The sequence below is a fragment of the Ammospiza caudacuta genome, chromosome 3 (genome assembly GCF_027887145.1).
Source record: "Ammospiza caudacuta isolate bAmmCau1 chromosome 3, bAmmCau1.pri, whole genome shotgun sequence".
In the NCBI taxonomy this organism is placed as follows: Eukaryota; Metazoa; Chordata; class Aves; order Passeriformes; family Passerellidae; genus Ammospiza; species Ammospiza caudacuta.
The window spans coordinates 41013142-41034899 of record NC_080595.1 but is presented as its reverse complement, the minus strand read 5'-3'; the positions used below and the strand labels follow the sequence as shown (position 1 = coordinate 41034899).

The window sequence follows — 21758 nt, the reverse complement described above, 5'->3', positions numbered from 1 at the left end:
CAGAAGAGGGGATCATTAAAACAGAGTATGACTGATTGACAGTTCATTAGCGGTTTCCAAGGTTGTGAGTTTTCACATAAATACCTATTTCTCTTTTTAAACTCTCACTGTAACTGAGCAAATCACTTTTGAGCTCCTCATTTACCTCGTTATTAATTTCATTATTAATTTCTTTTAGATTATTAAATTCTTTAATGCTGCGCAGTATTCTTCATGGGAGAAGTTTTAGAGTGACAGACAGGTTTTGAATATTGTGGTAATGAATGAAATGATTGAGCTATTTAAATGGATCTTGTTAAAATGCTATGGACAACAAGGTGTAAAAAACATAGGAGAGACTTTTAATGTCAACATGATCTTTTAAGGTTGAAATCTAATAATTGCTTTGATTGAATATTAAGAATGCAGTGTCCTTGCTCTAACAAATATCTGTTGGCTGATTACTGCTTCACTACGGAGAGAGTGTGTTATTGAAAATTCAATTAAAACAAAACAAAATCCAGATTTTTGTCCTTTAAATTACATTGCATAAAAAGAAAGTGCAGAGGGAGAAGTACTGAGAAATAATGTAAGAGAATGAAGGAAAACTACTCAACATAAAGGAGATCAGAAAAGAAGTGGTAGAAGAAAACATGGGAGAATGAGGGTATAAAGAGCACTAAAATATCTGTAAGGGAGTCTTTTGCAATTAAAATGGGTATAGTATTTGCATATAAAAATGACCATTTTTAAATATTGTGTAGATACAAAGATCAGAAGATACAAATGTAGATACAAATGCATCAGAACTCTTTCTGTTTCTCCCAAACGGATTCAACAATCTGTCTTGACATTTCACTGCAGAGATGGCCAAACTAATGATGCTACAGAGAATTAGAAAATTAATTTTTTGATAGACTACTCACTTTCTTTGTAGGCTGCTGCTTATTTTCATTCATGACACTGAAGAATTAGGTGTGGTTCTCCAGAAGGTATCATTGAATAAAGAACAATTTTTCTTGCAAGGTGTGTTGTGGAAAGATCAATACAAGTCTTTCTTGAAAGACCTTTGTTAATGATAGGTCTTCCAAAATCTTTATAAATTCCATTTCTGGCATAATATTTTGCTTTTCTGTTCTGTATTGTGAAAATGCTGAACAAGGTGAAAATGATGAAAGACATCCTGATTTATCATGTATAAACCTTTCACAAGATCCTTATTTACCCTGCTATCTTCTGAGACACACATTCTGGAAAGACTGTCTAAGAATCACCTCTGGTGAGGACAGAAAAGGAGGAGAAGCTTCTGAATATGTGAGACCATAAAATGGTCTCATTTTGGGCTAAAATGGCTAGCAGTTCTTCTGTTTTGTCATGAATGGCCACAACAGTTGTGAGGTCTTCCACAGGCTTTCTCTCAAGTCTATCTAAAGTCAACAGTTAAATGTCTTTTTCAGAAAGAATGGAAAACTCATACTGAGTCTACATCTAAAACCAGATTTAAACTAAAAATTACATTACAGAGATGAAATAGTATCACTCTTTACTGTCCCTGATTATATAAATATTTTAGAGTAGCTTGTTCATGAGCTCTCTGTGATCATCAAGTTTGACCCTAAATCGCTACATGAAGAGTGTGTTTCAGCATTATCTGCGCAAGTGCCTCTTAAGTGTTGAATATTCTTAGTGCTTGATTTAGTAATGCTCTCTCTGGAGATTTTTTACTTTGTGCCAATAAACCTGACTTATTTAGAGCTGTTGGCTCTGGTCCACTATTTCTTTGTTAAATGTTTAGCACTTGTAAATGTTGTGACCCTTTTGGCAATGCAAGTAATCCTAATTTCAGCAATTTACACTTGTCAGTTTGCTTTAAACTCCATTACTGCACACTGAAATTCTCCACAAAATGGTTTGGAGACCATTTAACAAATAACAAATTGGAGATAGAGAGATTTTGTCCATTATGTCACAATTAATTATTTATCACAATTTTGGTTTTGTGTTACAGAACTGTGACCTGGCCCAGCAGAGCATTGTTCATATTGTTCAGAGTCCTCAGAACAGCAGTCAGAACAATGAGAAGACAGAAGATAGCTGTGTTGGAGGTGTTCTAAAAGCCTTGAAAAGAGAACCCGAGAGTTTAACTCGCATAGATCTCAGTACCAGCATCCTCCCATCAGTGTCTGCAGGGTTGGCAGTTATTCTGGATCCCAGAAAAAGCAGTGCTTCACCTCCCGCTGAAAAATCAGGTAATTCAGGATCTTAGTACATTTCAATATACATTTTTAATGTGTCTTTTTCTTCCTTACAGTGAACAGTTCTAGTTCCATCCCACGGGGTAAAAGCCCCTAAAATATATGGTTTATTTTATTTATTAAACAAAAAATGCAACAATATTAAGATGATAAGCATCGGATGTGTCTTCTAGGAAAATAATTTTGCTTCATGGATAAAATTAGTGATTTCTTGTGTTATTCCTGTATCTAACTTGTATTATGCTCATATTTTTGTAAATTATTATAAAATGGCAAACCCCCCAGAGGTCTATTAGGAGGTAAAATATAGTCTCTGTAAAATTTCCATTATAGAAGTTTCCTTAACTAGAATGTTGGGCAGCTTACGCCTTACAAATGGCCTTAATTCCCAATCTGTTGGGATGCTTTCATACCCATACATTTAGAAAAAAATATTTACAATCTATTTAAGATTTACTAAAGCTTTGCTGGCACAACACACAATGGTGATGATTCATACTATGGACATTTGTAGTTCTTCATCCATCAAATGGTTACTGAGAATATCTTCATTGTGAAAAATAATCTGAGGTACAGGTTACTGCAAAATGATCTTACTGACCCTCTTGCCCCAGTGAAGATACATCATTCTGTGCAATACCAGATACTGGTGTTATTTATCATAATAGTCCATCAGAGATGTCTTTTTATAAAGAACAGTACACAAATAGCCTTTTTGCACAGTACAGAATAGCAAACATATCTATCCAGAGTACAGAAGATAAATTGTGACTATGACAGAGATACCGCTGTGACTAACCTGGCCACAGAAATCATCTTGCTTAACCAAATGGCTACTAAAACTCTTAAAATAAAAGTAGCTCATGCAGAAAATATACAATCCATGGCAGGGTCACTGAAGTATTCCACAACTGACTTGGTCAACCTCTCACTGACAACTAATGATGAATGAGTGTGGTTTAGGAGCAAATTAGTACCCAGCTTAATGATCCACATCTCCCAGTCTGAATGAGTAATGAGATAAGAGGGTTGCATGCTGATTTAAATGTGGTAAACTAGGGACAGGTCTTCAGCCTGGGCTTACTCTCAGATGAAAGGCAAAAGTGTGAGCTTTTAAACATTACTACATATTTACTTTTTCATTACTGTACATATGTAAAGGGATTTAATAGCTGTGCTTGACTTTACAGACTAGTCTGTATATGTGCAAGGACTCTTAAAATGTGTCATGTGACATTTTTATCCACAGATTACAAACTCTGTGAAGCTAAGCATTAACTGATAGGTGTCTTCTATTGCAGCAAATATTTTCATGGCAGAATCCATGAGGACAAAATGCATTGATAAAATATGTGGGCTAGTTTTATCTGTGATTAAATTAAAAAGACTTTTTATCATAAAAGATAAAAAAAGAAGACCCACTCTAATGACTGATAATTCTTTGTGGAAGGATGTCAGTAATAAGTTCTTTTTAAAGGCCTGTTAACTTCTTTCCTTGTTTTGATCCTCACTATTAAAATTTGTCCTTTTGTCTGTTCAGCTCCATCCCTTTGTTCAATATGGGGAACTATATTTTTCCTTACGCATTTAGGGTGAGTTAATTTGTAATCACTTAAAAAAAAAAAAAAAAAAAAAAAAAAAGAAAGATTATTCCAAAGATCAGTTTTGCAGTAAAGTAAACTTTACTGTGTAGCAAGGATTTCCTTTGGCATAAATGAAATGACTAATAGTAGTGGGAATGAGTGGCTTAAGAAAGTAGGTACCATCATTGATAGCTGAAATTACAATTTCCAAGTTGTTGTCCTAGGAGATGAATGGTTGTGGACATCAGTCTACAGCAGCAACCTCGACAGGTGAATGAAGTATACTCTTTATTGTTCCATGCATACATGACAAATTTAAACATAAAATTTAGAGGCAAATGTTTAATGTTTAATTAATTGATGAAATTAATATTGTTTAGTCAGACGTGCTACACAGCCATTTCATAATTGCAACAGTAAACACTGAGACTGTAAGTCTTTCTGAAGCCTAAGTTATTTCTATTTGTTCTGCTGATGCCATGTTGCTGCTCTGATTTTATTTGCCCTCCTTTGAATTCTGAGGAAAAAAGTTTGTGGTAATTTTCACATCACAAGAGCTTCTCTCAGAAGCTTTAGCAGCATTTGACTGCTAAAACATTATTTTTGAAGTATTTACGTGAATCCTTAGACACCAAAATTTCACCAGACAAACCAGGAGGGAGGCAACTCATGTTATGCTGTACTGCTATTATATAAGTAATTTACTTAGGTAGTATGAACTGCTGCACTTCATGAGACAAAAACCCTTATGGCCTGGCAGTGTCCCCACCCAGGGTATCCTTTGCTCCTTGCAGAAGCATGGAACAGGACATCCTCCTCCCAGCTCACCCCCACTCTTGTGTGAGTAATGAAACCAGCTCCTAACTGGTCTGGAGATGCATCTTACTGCACTGTGTTTTTGGACTACAGTGTGTTTCTCTATGAGAAATTCAGAAGTTTGAAAGTCATTAACAAGTTGAAAAAAATATGAAAATGAATCCAAATAATCTCTTCATCAAAGAATTCCAGGTTTCCTGTCTTTGCAGACAAAACTAATAGAAATGCCTTTTCTTCTCAGTTTTTGTTGTCGTAGTTCTTGGAGGTTTTTGTTTGTTTGGTTGGTTGTTTTGTTCTTGTTTCCTTGTTCTGAAGCCATTGCATGATTTCTAGTGGACTAGAACTAGAAAATGGACATGTAAAAATCTCAGTGCAGGACTTTCATTCTACTTCACCCCCTTCTAATTTGCATCTGTCCAAAATCTGGGACAAAGAGGTTTAATAAACACAATATAAATAAATGTAAATATTGTTCCATAATGGTTGCATGTCAATAAGTCAATGTATAAGAGTAAGAGAAAATGGTTGGACTCAATGACTTTAGAGGTCTTTTCTAATTTAACAATTCTATGATTCTCTGATTTCTACTTGAAAAACAATGAATCTGTAAAACATAAGGGTTTGTATGATTCATCTGCTGAATATGAGAATGCATCATGATTTCAGATTCAAGAAAGCCAATAGACTATTTGGAAGTATAAACAGAAAACAGAGTGGAGTGGAGAAAATTTTTTTTCTCTGCTTTTGACACTTGCATAATTAAAACCAATATAACTCACTGTTTTGATGTCTAAACTGTGAGAAGGTTCAGGAAAGAGTCATGAGAATACTACAAAAGTGCACATCATGAATGGTTTGTATTTGTTTTGGCATCTGTGGATTGGAAGTTTGGTAATCTGGGAATATTAGATCTTACCAGCTGTTTTAGGATTTTAGCTCTCATTGTCTAGAAAGTGCAAGACACCAAATACAAATACCACACATGGATTTTAACTTGCCAGGAAATCGACCACCAATGCAAGCTATCCTAGCTTACAAGAATTCTCCACATTTGTCCATTTAAAAAAATGTAGAACAATGTATGACTGATGTCAAGTAAATTTTTAATATGAAAAAATAGAGTTAATTCAACAGAATATGTTTTCTGTAAGATGACATTGTTACTTACATAATTTCCAGGTTACTCAGCTGGTTTATTATTTTGTCTGAATCAAGTAGATGTGGTCATAATTATTTAGGGTGTTTTATTTTTAAATTTAAAATAAATGTTCATCTCATCAGTTCCAAATAAAAATCCTGGTGTTCTTTTGGTAGACTTTTACAAATGCCTGCATGTAAGGCACCTCTGATTTCTTATCTTTGCATCTTCTTCTGTTCACAGAAGAGTTAATAAAGTACTGGTATATACTGACTTAGGTGTGCCAAGCTGTAAATTCTAGCAAAAAAAGAGGGATTGATTATTTTCCATCTAGTTAGCACATGCTTTACCAAAACTTCATATATGTTTAAACTTCTTGTTTTTCCCAATAATACAAGTATCAATTAAGGCAGATGAAATGGTCATTACCAAAACCTCAGTATTGTTAGTGATGCATCAAGGGATGAACTGGTGCCCATTCCATGTAAGTGTCTGATTCCATGAAAGAGACAGTAAAAAACACTTTGAAGGGAAGGCCACAATTTAGAGCTAGTCACATCTGTTCATACTTCTGAGGCAAGACCTGGTACCCATATCAATTTAACCATTTCAATTGCTGACATTTAAATATAGTTTTTGAATAGTATTCTGATGACAATGTGTTAAAAATTCGTGTGCCCTGTAATTGATATTACACTTTATTATAATTCTTCTACTCAAAAAGCCTAAAAGGATAAGAATTTTTGTGTCAAATCTGTTGAAGTAAATGAGTAGTCTAAACTCCTGAAGTACTGTAAAATTACTTCACAGTTTTATAGACCTTATAATCTCAGATTAGATCCAGGTTGGGCAGGGTTATGGTGTACATCTACCTCCCCATCAGCATGGGATGCTAGGCTGAGTACCACTGCCCAGTACCGAGCTGAGAACAACTGCATCTATTTCTTATCCCTTTTTGAGAATTTCAGCAAAATGTGAGCACTCATCCTTTCAGAATGGCTTCCAGTGTGGAAAGAACATTTTTATTGTCACTCAGAAACATGAAGCTCTGACCTAATATTTGCTTTTCTGTGTTAAAAATACGAATATTTAAGAATTTACTATTCCCTTAAAAGAGGTAAAAAAGGATTCCTAAAATTCCCCGTGTCATTTAACTTCATTTTTTTTCAAAGGAAACTAATGAGCATAAAGATTTTTTCCTTTGGCACAGGTGCAAATAATTTGTGGCTTAATTATAACATTAATTAATTAATTAAATATACCTTAGGTCCATGGTATTGTGAATCAGTAGCTTGAACAAGGAAAATCAGTATTCTATGCAATTTACATTTAGTAATTAGGCCTTTTTTCCTAGAGTTATCAACATTTTGTTTGAAAAACAAATTACCAGAGTGCTTTTACTGACCTTTCTTAAATTTCTTGAAATATTAATACAGCATTTCTTGGTGGTTACATGATTCTTATGATAGTCCTCTTCCACAGACATCCATTTGAATAAGATTCATATTGTTGGACAAGAAAAAGTAGTAAATTACTTAATATGCAACCAATGTATTTTTTCAGTAGACATATTCAAGTAACTAGTTAGGTTACTATTTATTTTGGGATTTGGTGCCCTGACAGTTTACTTTTGTATTAGGATTAAGCTACTTTTAATTTAAATGAAAATGCATTAGGCAGCTCATTGTGATTTACCCTATATTTGATTCAGATTTTTATAATATATTATTTTACAAACTTTTAAATATTAAATGCAATACTAAATTGAGGATCAATCTCAGAAAAGGGAAGGTATTAACTTACCTTTTTAAGAAATGCAGAACAGATACCAGCTCAGAAATAATACACTAGTCCTGATTTTAACAAGTAGTTTCTGGGAAGCGAGGCTGCATTTGTCTTCATTGCATACTGTAAATTTACTGTGGGCACAGTTCTGTTTTAAAATTCAAAACAAATTTTTACAAAATTTCTGCATTGAATTCCTGCACAGGTCTCTCTGCGCTAGTGGTTAGGTCTGGCCCATTGTAATTGCTATCACTGTGCCTTCATGATATGCATTAAACTGTTAGACTTTCACTGTTAGGCTTTTTATTTTAAATTTGCTGTCAATGTACAGTGCCATAACCTGATGCCATGTTCATTGCAGTGATGTGTTGTAGTCACAAGTATTGAGTTCATTTGGCCTGAGAGCTCTTTTAAAAGAGAAGCTGGAACTAAAGCACTTGTCTTCTTTCCTCTCCATTTTTCCTTTCTTATTTGATAAGTTTTATACTTCTTGTCCTAGTCCTGAATGTCCTTTGTTCTCCTCACTGCTTCCATTGTTTCTGTTTCGCTAGCTACCTTTCATGTGTGTTCCATACCTACGAGATGTTCTACCCATTTGCAGTCCCTCATGCATGTTTTGGTTTGGTTTGTTTTGTTTTACAAGATTTTGTGATGTGGATGCCTCCTAAGACAAAGATGTGTGCAACTACACACCTCTTTTTTGATTAGGTAGTCTCACTGCTCACATACTTGATGCAAAATGTTTGCACATTGTCCTGACTAGATTGTCACAGTGTTAGAACGTGTTTTTCAGAAGTAGCATCTTTTAAGTATGTGCATCTCAGGTCTAAAAATCCTTTTGCATTAAAAGAAGAGTATGGCAATATCATTTTCATAGTGTAAAGAGACATTGGATTGAATTTTAACTCAATTGCAGTAAATATTTCCTACATATTGAATGAGAGTTTTTCAAAAATTTTAAGTTCCCAAGCTGTTTGATAAATGTATGACAGAAGTTGTTGACCTGTGATCCATGTTTGAATCTGCAAGATCCAGAAGGGTTTTTATTGATGATCCAATGAGATGGTGGTTAGAGTGCTCTAGCTCCACTTGTTTTTGACTGCTAAAATATATTGCAGTCCTGTAGTCATGGAATTGTTTAGGTTGGAAGAGACCTTAAGGTCATTGAGTCCAAAGGTTAACACATCACTACCAAGTCCACCACTGAACTATGTTCCTAAGTGCCACATCTGAACTTTAAATACCTCCAGGAATGGTGACTCAATTCCTTCCCTGGGCAGCTTGTTAGTGTCAGTATGTATTAAATTATCCCTCTTGATGCTGTGCTTTCTTGGATTATGCTGAGGAACCTACTCATTTTCCCCTAGGAAAATGCTTCCTGTTAAAAGTAGGATAATGTTACTGAAACAGTACTCTCTTTGATGCACAGCAAAAAAGAAGTTTTTTGGATACAAACCACAAAACCACAGAATTACTATTATGTGGGGTCAAATATATTGCCTATCTAAATCTAGTTGTCTTCTTTTAATACTTTCCTATTTTGAATACAATAATTCAAAAGAAAATATGTTCTTATTACAGAAAGTTTCATTTAGAGAAGGAGTATTCCCCTTTTCAAATAATCACCCATGTACCCCTGTCTGATTATCCTTCATATTTGTTATCTGGGCAAGTTGACAAGATTGGTAATGGTATTTTCTATTCTGACCTTCATTGGAATAAAACAGTCTCCAGTGTCAATTCAAGGCTTGATTAGAGAAGAGAGTTTTCAACCCAGAAATTAACTATTTCTAATGATTTCAACATTTCTTTTAAGAGGGTTAAGCTTAAGAAAACTATTCTACTTCCAGCAGGGTTATGAAAATTTGTCATTACAAAGTCCTTGGAAGTTTGCTCTTATGTATATTTTATCTTCTTTTAGGGTTATTAACCCTTGACAATTCACTGCAGCAATACTTCCAAATTCTATATATAAAAATTGATATCCCCTCTTCACCTTCTAGCAACAGCAGAAAGTGATTTTATAAGACATTAGCATAATGGAACCTTTTCAATAAAATGATAAATTGAGCCCATTTCAGAAAACAGAACGCACACTTGATAATTTATTGCAGCCAGTGCCATGCTGGAGACCTCATTCATATCATATGCTTTTAAGGCTGATGAGAATGGTGCCATTTTCCCATCACACCTTGCATGTCTGTGAAATTAATTTGAGAGGAAAATTGTAAAAAATGCTCTTTTCTAGTAGAGGCTAAAGCTCTTCCGGGAATGCTTATCTTTACATGACATAATTGTCTCTCATGAACGTGTCTAATTACTTTATTGTTTTTAAAGTACCTTCCATGTTAATTGAACAGTGGCATTTGCTGACTCCCCTGTGTCAAGGAGTGAGGTGGAACAGAGCTCTGTTCATAGAATGTATTTTGATTGGTTAAGAGACACAACATGGATGGACTTTTTTTTGCAGGTGCATCACTTGCATCTTTATACCCTCAGCTGGAGGTGACATTTGAAGGTGAAAATTGTTCTGTAATGATTAAACACAGCTGCATTTTTTCCAGAAAAAAACTATGTATGTTTTCCAGAATAATTGTTGACATTACTTTATTACTGATGATACTAAGAAAAATAGGAAAGTAACACTTAGGAATAATCCCTTATGTATAAAAACATTGATAATAGAGTTTTAGGGTGATTCTTTTTGACAGGAAGAGTCCAATTATAAGGCAAAGTAAAAATCATAAATCATAGAATGGTTTGTTCCAATCCCTCTGCCATTGTCACCTTTCACTAGACCAAGTTGCTCAAAGCCTCATCGAGCCTGCCAAGGTTGAGGCATCCACAACTTTTCTGGGCAACTTGTTCCAGTGCCTTACCATGCACCACATGGTTTCTGTTACGAGCTCTTAGCTCTCGAAATGACAGGAATCAGTCTGTGCTCAAATCATGTGCTCAGCATTCATTAATGTCATTGGAGCACTGTGCACACAACAAGGACATTGGGAGAACAGACCTCATAAAAAGGCTTGATCTACAGAAAGTGATTACATGGAAGAGATTAAGAAATTCTGTTAATAGTAGAAGGTAAAAATAGCTTTGCAAAACACACCCTCCTTTCTCCTTATAAATACAAATGATTTCAGGGGGACTAAATTTGAACTTCGATGAAAGAAAACGATCATTGTATTTGGCAGGGGAAGACATATTGTCTGGTTTTGGTTTGGTGGTTTTTGGTTTTTTTGGGGTTTTTTTTGTGTGTGTGAGGTGTCCTTGAAAGCCACCATGTTTGCTAAGCACCATGAGCTGCTTTCCAAGCTTCCATGATGCCCTGCTGGTGCAACAGTCAGTTCTGTGGGTCTTGACATTTACTTGTCAAAAGACAGGAATAGAGAAAAAGAAACATATGGATATGGAGATGGGGTCTTTGGGTGCAGGGTGAGGGAACAGTAGGACATTGTGCTCCAAGTTGAGCCTGTTCATCATACACTGTTTTCATTGATGTTCAGCTTCCTGCTACACTGCAAAACTTGTCAGGGATTTTATTATAAGCCCCTGGTTTTATTATAAGCTTCTGGCTTTCAGTGCTGGCTGACATTATCTTATGGCCTTTTTGCTATGAAGGTGGTTTAACCAAAATTGTGAAAAAGATCAGAAGTTCACTTGAGCAACTAAAGTAGCAGGAAACACAGCTCATCCTTTTGTTCACCACAGTTTGCTCTTTAGTTTTGTTACAGAATAAATATTCAGCATATATTACTGGAAAGAAACTCAATACTGGCAACAGTTGGTTTATCATTTAAAGGTATATCACTTGGTAACTGAAATTTTTTCTGCAGCAACTCTTCCCTAATAATTAACCTCCACTAATTATTTTGGGGGTAGCTGAATCAAACATCAGTAATGTTTTAAATGAAGTCTATGGTGGAGATATGACCCGGTAAAGATCATGATTAACATTATCAGGGACTTTTCCCCAGCAAATTTTAGTTCTCTTCAAAAGAATGTTGTGTTTATTCTAATAAAAAATTAAATAAATAGCAAAATCTTCACTATCTTCAGCTGTGAAAGATCAAAATTTCTGATTTTGTGCAGATTAGTGATCATGGATATTGTATTTTAATTCTTTGATATCCAAAATGTGATGAATAGCTATATATCCTGGTTTCTACAGCCCACAGCATTGTTCACAGTAATTTTTCCCTTATTAAAAGCATAATGCGGGAATGTAACAAGGGCTGTGGCTAAGCTAATATTTGACTCATCTTGAGCCATGTCTTCTTTATAACTCTAACCATTGTGAAGTATTTAGGATAGAAAAGTAAAAAAATCTGTTTCAAACAGAAATGTTATCAGTCCTCAACATTTTCGTTCTAATCTGTAATAGAAATTTTTCAGGTATACTAAATCTAGCAGTGTAAATGTGAACAAACACATTTTGTGTCTGCTATCCAGGCACAAAGATCTTTTTTTGACCAGTAATATGTAGATAAATAAAACATCTTCATGAAACATTGCCCTATCTAAAAACATCTAGCATTCTCTTTTCTGCAGAGTCTCTTTCATATTTCATTTTGCTATCCCTATTCTCCTGTAGCCCCCTCTGGAGTCTCCTTCTCTGGCTAAATGGCTTATAAATATACTATAAATAGGGCAGAACTGTAAGGTTGATTACCTCTGGCACAGATATGTAGTAGAACAGGAATCTGCATTAGGTACTGGAGATGTAGATATAATACCTTTATTGTTTTCGAGATTATCATAATTCTTCAAGAGAATCAACCAGAGATCAAATGCTTACTGATGAAGGAGGTAGGGAGCATTGGGATGAAATCTTTTCTCTTTAGAATCTGCAGGAATGTTTTCTACTTTATAGTGTGAGTTGGGAATTCAACGCTAGAAAGAAGAACCCCTCCAACACATAACTGTCAAACTGTGAAAAGCATTGTATAGAAAGAAAAACAAACCAGCTTTCTTAGGTTTATGTGAGATGGCAGGAGGGGAACAGGCTTTTATAGAGATTAAGAGGTATGAAGTACATCTCAAGTTGAATGTACAAAACAGTCTTTAAGCATTTCTGTTTAACTTCAACAAAACCATTCTACAAAATCAATTTGTTTAATTGATTGGCGTGGCACCCCAGGGAATAACTGAGAGTTCACCTGGCAGCCTCTGGTTTGGAGTCACACTAATTGGGAGTAGGGTAACAAGCAGCTGCTAAAGCTCTGTGCTGTTCATAGACAGGGTGGTGAGGAGTGGAGGCTGTACAGGTCATGTGGTAGGAAAGCTAACGTGGGACAGAGGGTGGTTTCCTAAACTGACAGGTTGAAGAATGATAGCAGGACTTGGTTAAAATTAATCCAGCAAAGAATTGCTATGCGAGCTAGTCTCTAAAGTGCAATGAACATTTCATACTGATGTCACATTTGAAGACACTGCACATACAGTATAAAACATATAATATATATATATATGTATATATATTATATATGTGTATATATATATGTATGTATATTATATATACATATAATAATATGTATAAACATATAATAGATAACACATGTATAATAACTGATGAAACAGCATGTTGGTGAATGAACCCTATGTATATTGATAATATCTCTTACTGAGAAGGCTCACAGGGCCAACAAATTACTGCATTCTCACTTTATCATAGCTTTGCATTAAAGGAGAAAGGGGTAATTAAGAGTTAAAGTGGCACATATCTACTTAGAAACTTCAATATTAGCTTAATTCATTCTGATAGGGAAGCCGTTTGATTCCTTCTGGATAATAATTTTCCTGTTGTTTATGAAGATGATCAAGCCAACAGGTTTATCTGGCTGCAGCTACCCCAAAAGGTCTCTCCAAAGTGAAGTGGGAAAAGGTCATGAGCTGAAGCTCAAAGCTTTCCTCTGTAGAATTATGCATCTTGGCATAGCGGGGGGGATCACTAGACCATCGGTACCACCACCTTTCTGTGAGAAATTTTTAGATGTGTTGAGGCATCTGTAAGAGTTGCAAGGAGAAGATTAGTTGGTATCACTGTTTCAAAGTCTGAGGCTATTATTTCAATGCTTCTTATCAAATAACAGAGGTAGATGCTCAGCAGACTGTACGTGTAAACATGTCAGTGAGGATTACTATGATTCCATTTTCTGCACATTTAACTTTAATGTGATGAATCTTGCTGCCGTTCAGCTAATCTGTGGAGGGGGAATTCTGTTAGTTAATGCAGAGCTAGAGGTGCTTTGAGGTTTAAACTCTGAGCTTAAAGTGCACTCTGTCCTTCCTTTGTCTGTCTTTCTCTCTCTTCCTGAAAAACTTCATTCCATGTTTTTCTTCCTCTACAGAAGGAAGTTAGCTCATAGCATGTGTCACATCCAAATTGCTTTAAAAAGCTGGTGTTTACTGCTCATTGCTTAAGTACCTAGGCTGATTTTAATAGCCTGGAGAAACTGTATCCCTTCTTCCCAAACCCTTTTGGTCAATGGTTTAAAGAGATAAAGAAACCTCTTGACTTAGGTTTGTATTTTCAAAACTGTCTTCTAAATGCAAAAGAGTGTTGCTGCATATCCAACATTACAGTTTAGAGTCTGTGCAAACAGAGTATGTGAAATTCTAAGCTGACCTTTTTCTTAAAATCATTCCTATTCTTTACAGAATAGTTCTGGAATTGCATTATATAAAAGTGATGAAAACGTGCAATTATGTTGAGATGAGAGAGCATGGTAAAGTGCCATTTTCACTCAATCTTTTCCATTTCTCTGGACAAGCCTTTAAGAGAATGATTGCCAATATATATCTTTTCTAATGTAAAAGCAGCTAAGGAACTTCCTCATAATATTACTTTTATTGAAATAAGTTACTTATATCATTAAATAGCACATTTCAGAAGCTAAATAGTTCAGTTTTAAAAGTGCTGGTAATATTTTCTGTCTTCATTGAAAAACATTGTATCAACTAAGTTATAGATACATCTTTCCTGAGCCATTTTCCTTCTCTCCTTTGTTTCTAAATAAATTGTCATTAAAATTTTAGTTCTGTGAAACCTTCAGAGTGTGGAGCCTGACATGCAGGACATTGAAGATGAAAAAAAGTATCACAGGTCATTTGAAATGGCAGTTTCTGTGGTACACTGTTAATTGTGCGATGTTTTGTGACACACTGAAATGTCAAGAATAAAACCACTAACAAGTTATTTAGTATGTTAATGGACAGCCCTGTGAGAGATGTATCTGTGGAATTTATGAATGCAAAGCAAGATAGAATTGAACATGCTACTGAAAATGGAGCTCATAATGGATTTTTTGTACAGCATTGTTTTCCCGGATGTTTCATTTTTTTTTTTTTTTGTTGGTTTTTTTTTTTTTTTTTTTGGGTTTCCTTCTCAATTCCTCTTAATAATTCCTAGCACTCAATTTATTTTTTGATTGCTACTGAGCATTGAGCTGACATTTTCATACAACTAGCTATTATACCCCCAAGTTCCTGTTTTTGTGTGATAATAACTAGACAAAACTATCACTTTTTGGCTAAAATTTTTTTTCCTATATATATCACCTCACATTTATCTACAAGGAATTTAATTTTTCATTTTACTGTCACTCAGCATCCTGCTGAGTGTTTTTTCTGGTTGGCCAGAAAAAATGTGGGTTATCTGGTTGACCTTAATTTTTGCTACCCTGAAAAAAATTGTATCACTAGCAAACTTTGTCACTTCACTGTTCATTTCTGTTTTTCTGATGGTGAATACTCAAGTCCAGGAACAATTTTTTGGGGGACTGAACTGTGAAAACTGATCATTCATTCCTGAAATTTACTTCCAGTATTTTAACTATGTACTTGAACAAAAGAGAATTTTGCATTTCATCCAGTAACAATATAATTTATATTTTAAAATTGCTGAGAAAGGGTTTTTTTATCACAGAATCATAGAATTATGTGGGTTGGAAAGATCCGTAGAAATCATCTAGTTCCAATCCCCTTCCATGAGCAGTGATACCTTCCAGCAAAGTTGGTCAAAGCCCCATCCAAGAAGGCCTTGACCACACCCAAGGATAAAGTTTTAGTACCTTGAATAAATCAATTGCCTTCCATATAAGCCTTGCTACCTCATTATGTGATCCTTGGGTGCTCTGAAAAACAAACTTTTCCTGAATGTCATGTATTGGGGTGGCAGACTGTAACACAGCTAACAGCAAGAATGTTGCTGCTGGTTTCCAGCCTTTCGTAGTTGTAAATAATTGAGTTGTAATTGTAGTTGAGTAGAGCTGGGGTTTTTGGGACACAGGAAGAAATTAGGGAGCAAATACAGAGAAGCAAGTCAGTAGGAATAGCCATTATTTTGACTTCTTCAGCCTCCCTCACTGCATGGGCGTTTAGCTAGTTGTGTCAAAGGCCAGTTGTGAAATGTGCAGTTTTGTAAATTGGGTCAGACTTTTATTAAAAGGGCTGTGTGAGAAAGAGCTGCTGGAAGCCTTGTCAGAGGTTTTCACCTCACTCATCCTCAGTGAGCCCACTGGCTCAGGAGTTACATTTAGGCTCAGGTCCTTTCCTTTTTGCATCATTGGGCTGTGTTTCTAAGTATGCTGTGTCTGGATGTATATCTTGTATATTCTTGTTTTTCTGGCCTGATGTGGAACCAGCCTTGTTCTTATGCACTTTCTTGGTGACCACTGGTTTGATTTTTAAACATTTCTTAGTTTATTTGCTGAGTCTGTGATCAACTGGGTCTGCTGCTCATACTGAAGCCGGCACTGCATGATCTGTGCAAGCCAGGCAGACTTCTGGAGCATATTCACTTCCCTTCATGTGCTTGGGCTTGAACTGAGAAGTTGCTGCCTTCAGCTGCAAATAAACCAGGCCTAGCCAGCTCTCATCACCACAGGTCACACTCGGTCCCCTCAAGGATGTGAAAAGCAGCTCAAGTGGAGATTTGTGGGAATATTATGATTGCTGCATAGCGTTTTCCTCATGCACAAGAAGTACATTTTATGGGAGACCTTTTGACACTCTTAAGTCTTGAACACTTTGTTGTAGCACTGTTTTTCTCCCATGTATTGTTTGCCCAGCTTTCAGCAGTTTCATGAAATTTCTGGTGTGTTGTTTTGTTTTGGTTTTTTTAATTCCAAGTTTTGCTGTCTGGTAGAATCATCACAATTGTTTTTTGGTGGTTTTTATTTTTTCCTCTTTTTGAATCCTTCACTCTTTATTGTTAATATGAGCAATAATGTTGAATTTTGCTCCTTTGTCTGAAAATCAGAGAGCAAGCTGAAGGAGAGGAAGATATATTTTGAGAGGTAAGAGAAAAGTGACCTTATATAGAGGTCAAGAAAGGGAATGAGACAGGGAAAAGGTAATTACAGAAGTAAGATGGGTAAAAAGATAATGAGGGATTTGGGTGAAATATAAAAGAAAGTGGAGGTAAATGGTACTGGGGCTCAGAAAAGTGAAGCAGATGATTCTTTCATGATAATGATTGGAAGAGAAAGCCTAATATACTAATGTCCTAAATTTCAGTAATTCCAGATAGATCAAATGCTGTGCTTTTTGCATTTTTTGAATTCATAAATTTCTCCTGGTTGGTTTTCTCACACAAAATTTTTCACCAAAAAGGCATTAAAAAATAAGTGTGCCCTATTGTCTTTGTCAAGTAACTTCTGATACTGCACCTCTTAGACATTATACCCTCTTCAGCCAAATTTCAACTCTTCTTAAATTTTTAGTCCTTGTAACAGTGACAAGTCCATTTATTTTTTTCTGAGTAGCTGTGTATTCCATATACTTTAATTACCTGAGATGCATAGACATTCTGCAAGTCCTATTTGAGTATCAAGAAAGAGTTGTGGTTGGTTTATTGGGGTTTTTTTTCTGATTTATTCTATTTCATATTGTTATCATTCTTCAGCTCTTAGTCATGAGTTGTTTTGCATGGCATCACCATGTGGGGTTCATCTTCCATAATTTTAGAAGTTTGCAAGGTAGATACTTCTACCACACCTTGTTGTTCTAAATCCCCACAAAAGAGAGAAACAGACCCTTTTAGACACAATTTATCTGACATGTTTGTATGTTTTTATATCTACTTTAGGATTAAGTGAATCAAACCATAAAAGTGTCAATTTTTCTCATTATAATATATCATAAACAGGTTAGATGAATCCAGCTGTTAAATAAATACCATTTTCATGTTAAAAATTAGAAAGTCATCATAAAAAATAGGTAGAAAAGTTACCTATTAATCTTCCTAATAATCTAGAACAGGTAGAAAAGTTTATAAATGCGTGCATCCACATACACGGGTCTGGAGAGGAAAGCTACGTGTTCTGTGATGTCTTTGCAGACCACGAAAAGTAGTTAAAGGACAAAAGTTATAGACAAAACATAACATTTATTTTTGCAAAATGAATGAGATCTTGTAAGTAACTTCTCTTTCTTTGGGTCCAGAAACAAAACCTACATTTTTTTTAACTTAGCTTTATGTGGAAATTTTCACTAGTTTGAGCCTTCTGGGTTTGTATTTCAGACATTTTTCCTCCTACTGTGTTGAATCAAACAAAGTCCTTAAAGTGAACACAGTTGGAGGAATACTTATTTTCTTTCTTTTCTAACTGTGTATTTTTCATTATGTAGGTGCAAATTGCTAAAATAGTCTGAGGTCTCTGACAGTCAGTCTATATTTTACAAATTGCAACTAGGCTAAATGTAAATATAATGGAGTCCGAAACAATGCTAACTTTATGTAGTTTTCAATCTGTTGAAAGATTTCCTGTAGCTGTGTCCTGTTTTAAATGGGTGATTATAGGAAAGACTCAGTAATCAGTATAATCTGTATGAAAATGCAGTTCAAATGAGAACAGCAGGTTTTCAGCTGCTAATATCCCTATTTAGATTTTATTCTCTTAAACAGTCATAGAGATGATAATGGGTGTTTTGACTGATTAGAGATTTCAGGATCAAGTCTATAGTCATTATGACTAATGTTTTCTCATTAACTAGTCATGCATATCGAAATAATTGGTCTGTGCTATCACTAACCTGTACAAAGCTCCCAGTGCATGGTCATCATTAACAACACAGAAATGAGGAGGTAATTTAGGTCCTAAGGAGTTTAAAAGACTAAATGGGGAGATAGTATAAAAACATTGGGATACACATCAGAGAAAGCTACTTTTTCTTTTTATGTAACATACTAAAGGGGAAAACAGTTTTAAGACCTTTTTTTTTGGTGATGTGACATTTGTGTGGAAATTATCTTTGAAGAGGTAGAAAAGAGAGTGTGTCTCATTGGGGTGAAAGGACAGGTCCTGACACAGATCATAACTGAGAGGCCTCTTGTATTCATATCATCCTAACTTTTTTTTTTTTTTGCCTGTAAAGGCAATTTAATTTCATTAACTCTATAGAGAAAAACATCAAGCATTTTCCTAAAACTAGCATGTAATAAGTGGCTTTATATGATATTTGGAAGTGAAAACTGCAAAATAGAGTTTGTTTTCTCAATTCTCATTAAAGGGGTACACCCAAAACTTGTGTGCCTGAGACATTTACTTATGTGGTTGGTTCTGCAGCAATTTTAGTGATTATTGGCACTGTGTCATAATTACATTCTTTATTAATATTGATGTGCCAAAGCTAGTGCATAAGACAGTTTTTCTTGTTCCTATGTCTTTCAGTTTCTCTTTGAAAAGGGGTCCAAGGAGATGCAGTCTCAGGCAAGGGCCATGGGAATATAGTCAGTAAAGAGCTTAATGCTGGCCCTCAATGTTGTACTGTAAGCAGACTTACAGCATTTGCATTTTTAATTAAGTCTTTGTTTTGCCTGCTGATGCTGCTCAGGACCTGCACCTAATGATGTAACTGCACTTTGTGAGAATGTGATCAGCACATCTGCATAAAATGGTCAATGTGTTTCTGAAAATCTCCACTTAACACATTCTTTCTAAAATCAGTACATTCCTCTTATCACATTGTGCCTTTCCAGTTTCCTTGCTATTGCAGATATTTCTAAAGTTATTCTGTCTCTGAATAGATCTGTGCTGCTTAACTGCTCCAACCCATTATATTATAAATTTGTTTCTTGTGTTTCAAATGTGTTTGGGGGGACTTTTTATATTCATGAAAACTGAAAACAAAATTGAAAGTGCTAAGAAAAATGAATATTGAGCTAATGTGGTCTATTTTTGCACACAGCAAATATCAAGCTAATGCATAAGATTTATCCTCTATAGTAAATCAGCAATATGTCTCATTTTAGGCCTCTCCTATGACTACTGTTTTTTACTGCAGTATTCAGTCATGCTGATTTATGCCATACTATCCCATGAATATTTTGCAGACTATTATCAATAAAATAATTTTATCTTTCGGTCCAGATGGAATGAGCTTAGAACACAAAGCAGACAGAGAGCATGCTTCCTGCCTCAAGTGTTTTAATCCTTGAAATAAATTTTAATCCTTGGGAAAAATGAGACAGGGACACAAGACAGCAGGGAATGGAGGACTGGATCAGGAAAGGCATCAGCCAATTAACAAATTGTTTTATGCTGTAAGGGCTCATGTACTTAATAAGATGGTTCTGCTTAACTGGAAGGATTTCATTAGAGTCACACCAGGAATCAGTTTGGAGTGTAGGAATGAACGGGACAGTGAGCACTGGCATCACAGAATTACTCAAGATGAGTGTGAACAGAAGCAGCAGTTTCAGTAGTCCCATTAGACAGCTCACATAGGAAACTGGAACAACAGGAGAGGACTGGTGATAACAGAATAGATAACAGGCTCTGGTCTCACTTCCTGCTGTTGAGACCAAGTCAGGAATAAGTGGCTGAAATCAGCTTGATAATTGTGGACCTCTACTAGCAATAACATTCCTGCTTTCTTTAGTCATGGAGCATTCCCTTTGAATTGTGCTAAAGGCACTGGCCTTTTACTCTTATTGATTGATCTGCTGATCCTGCATAGAGGAACTGCCAAAAGTAAAATTAAGTCACTTGCAAATGTACTCCTTCTCATATGCAATACCACAGTTTAGTTTTTTTGATGTGAAATGATGTGGATTTTAGCTCAAATCAAGTCTAATCCAGACATGCTCTCAGTTCCAGTAATGAGAGCCTCCAGCAAAGTACAAATTAATGGATGTCCAGTTGTCCAAAACTTTGTCATATTAAGTTTCACAACATTGAATCATATATTAAATAGCTCAGCATAAACCTTTTTCCTTTAACTATTTTCATTCCAGAACTGTGTTTTAGACTGATTTTAGAAGTGTGCTCTCAGCCTTTTGAGTTATTCATATGAAAAGTGTGTACGTGTGTGAATATATGGGTGTGTGTCATTTTCCACAAAAACTGAATTCCATTTAAATTCTGTAGTACTTTATGTCCTGCCATGGTGGTTAATACTTTCCAAGGAAGCATAGTGAAAACACTTGATAGATCAGTTGACCAAAATTAGTTTTGGATACATCACTGATATACTCTTATGAAGCTAATGTTTCTGAAAAATTGAAGTGTTAAAATATCTTTTTCAACGGTGTGCATCTTCTTTGTAGACATCTGCATACTTTTTCTTAGAAAAAAAAGGATTTTTTGTATGACAGAGTTCTCTGAGGTTGAGTCTTAGATACTGAAATCATATTTGAGTTACATTTATATCATATTCAAGCACATTTAAATCAGGACAGCCATGAATAGGTATAAAATGTAGTTGATTGACATTTTGCATTGGCAGAACACAGGTTCTGACCCTTTACTGTATAAAGGACATGTAAAAATAAAGGAAGTCAGGCATGTTTAAAAATATTATTCCAGGTCATATTTAATGTGGTGATGTGCTAGGGTTCACATGTACGTAAAGTATATATTTCTGATGAATGCAGGGAGAAATAAGAGAACAGGGAGAACGACAGTAAAAAAATTTTCATCTCAAAGGGTTTGCTACTGATTCTGAAGTTCCCTACTGTTAGTGGGTGAAATCTCCTCTTAAAATTGAGAAATTTTTGTTTGAAACTTTATTCTGGTCTCATTTCAATTTCTGATGATAACCTTGAGTCTCTGACCTTGGAGATGTCCAGTCTAGATTAAAACCATGCCAGAGATATTCCAACATTTTGTAAGGAATATCCATAACTGTTCTAAAAAATGTTTCATTCAAACAGTGATCAGCATTGCCTGTGAAATCAAATTCATTAGCATTGCC

General features: G+C 35.3%; 1 protein-coding gene across 1 annotated transcript in view; it reads left to right on the top strand.

The window, feature by feature from the left end:
• The window catches only part of PRKN (parkin RBR E3 ubiquitin protein ligase), a 554180-nt gene that overhangs the window by 86944 nt on the left and 445478 nt on the right, over positions 1 to 21758 (top strand). The window contains exon 3 of the mRNA XM_058801467.1: positions 1988 to 2228. Coding sequence (XP_058657450.1) covers positions 1988 to 2228 — 241 coding nt within the window. The remainder of the gene's footprint in view (positions 1 to 1987; positions 2229 to 21758) is intronic.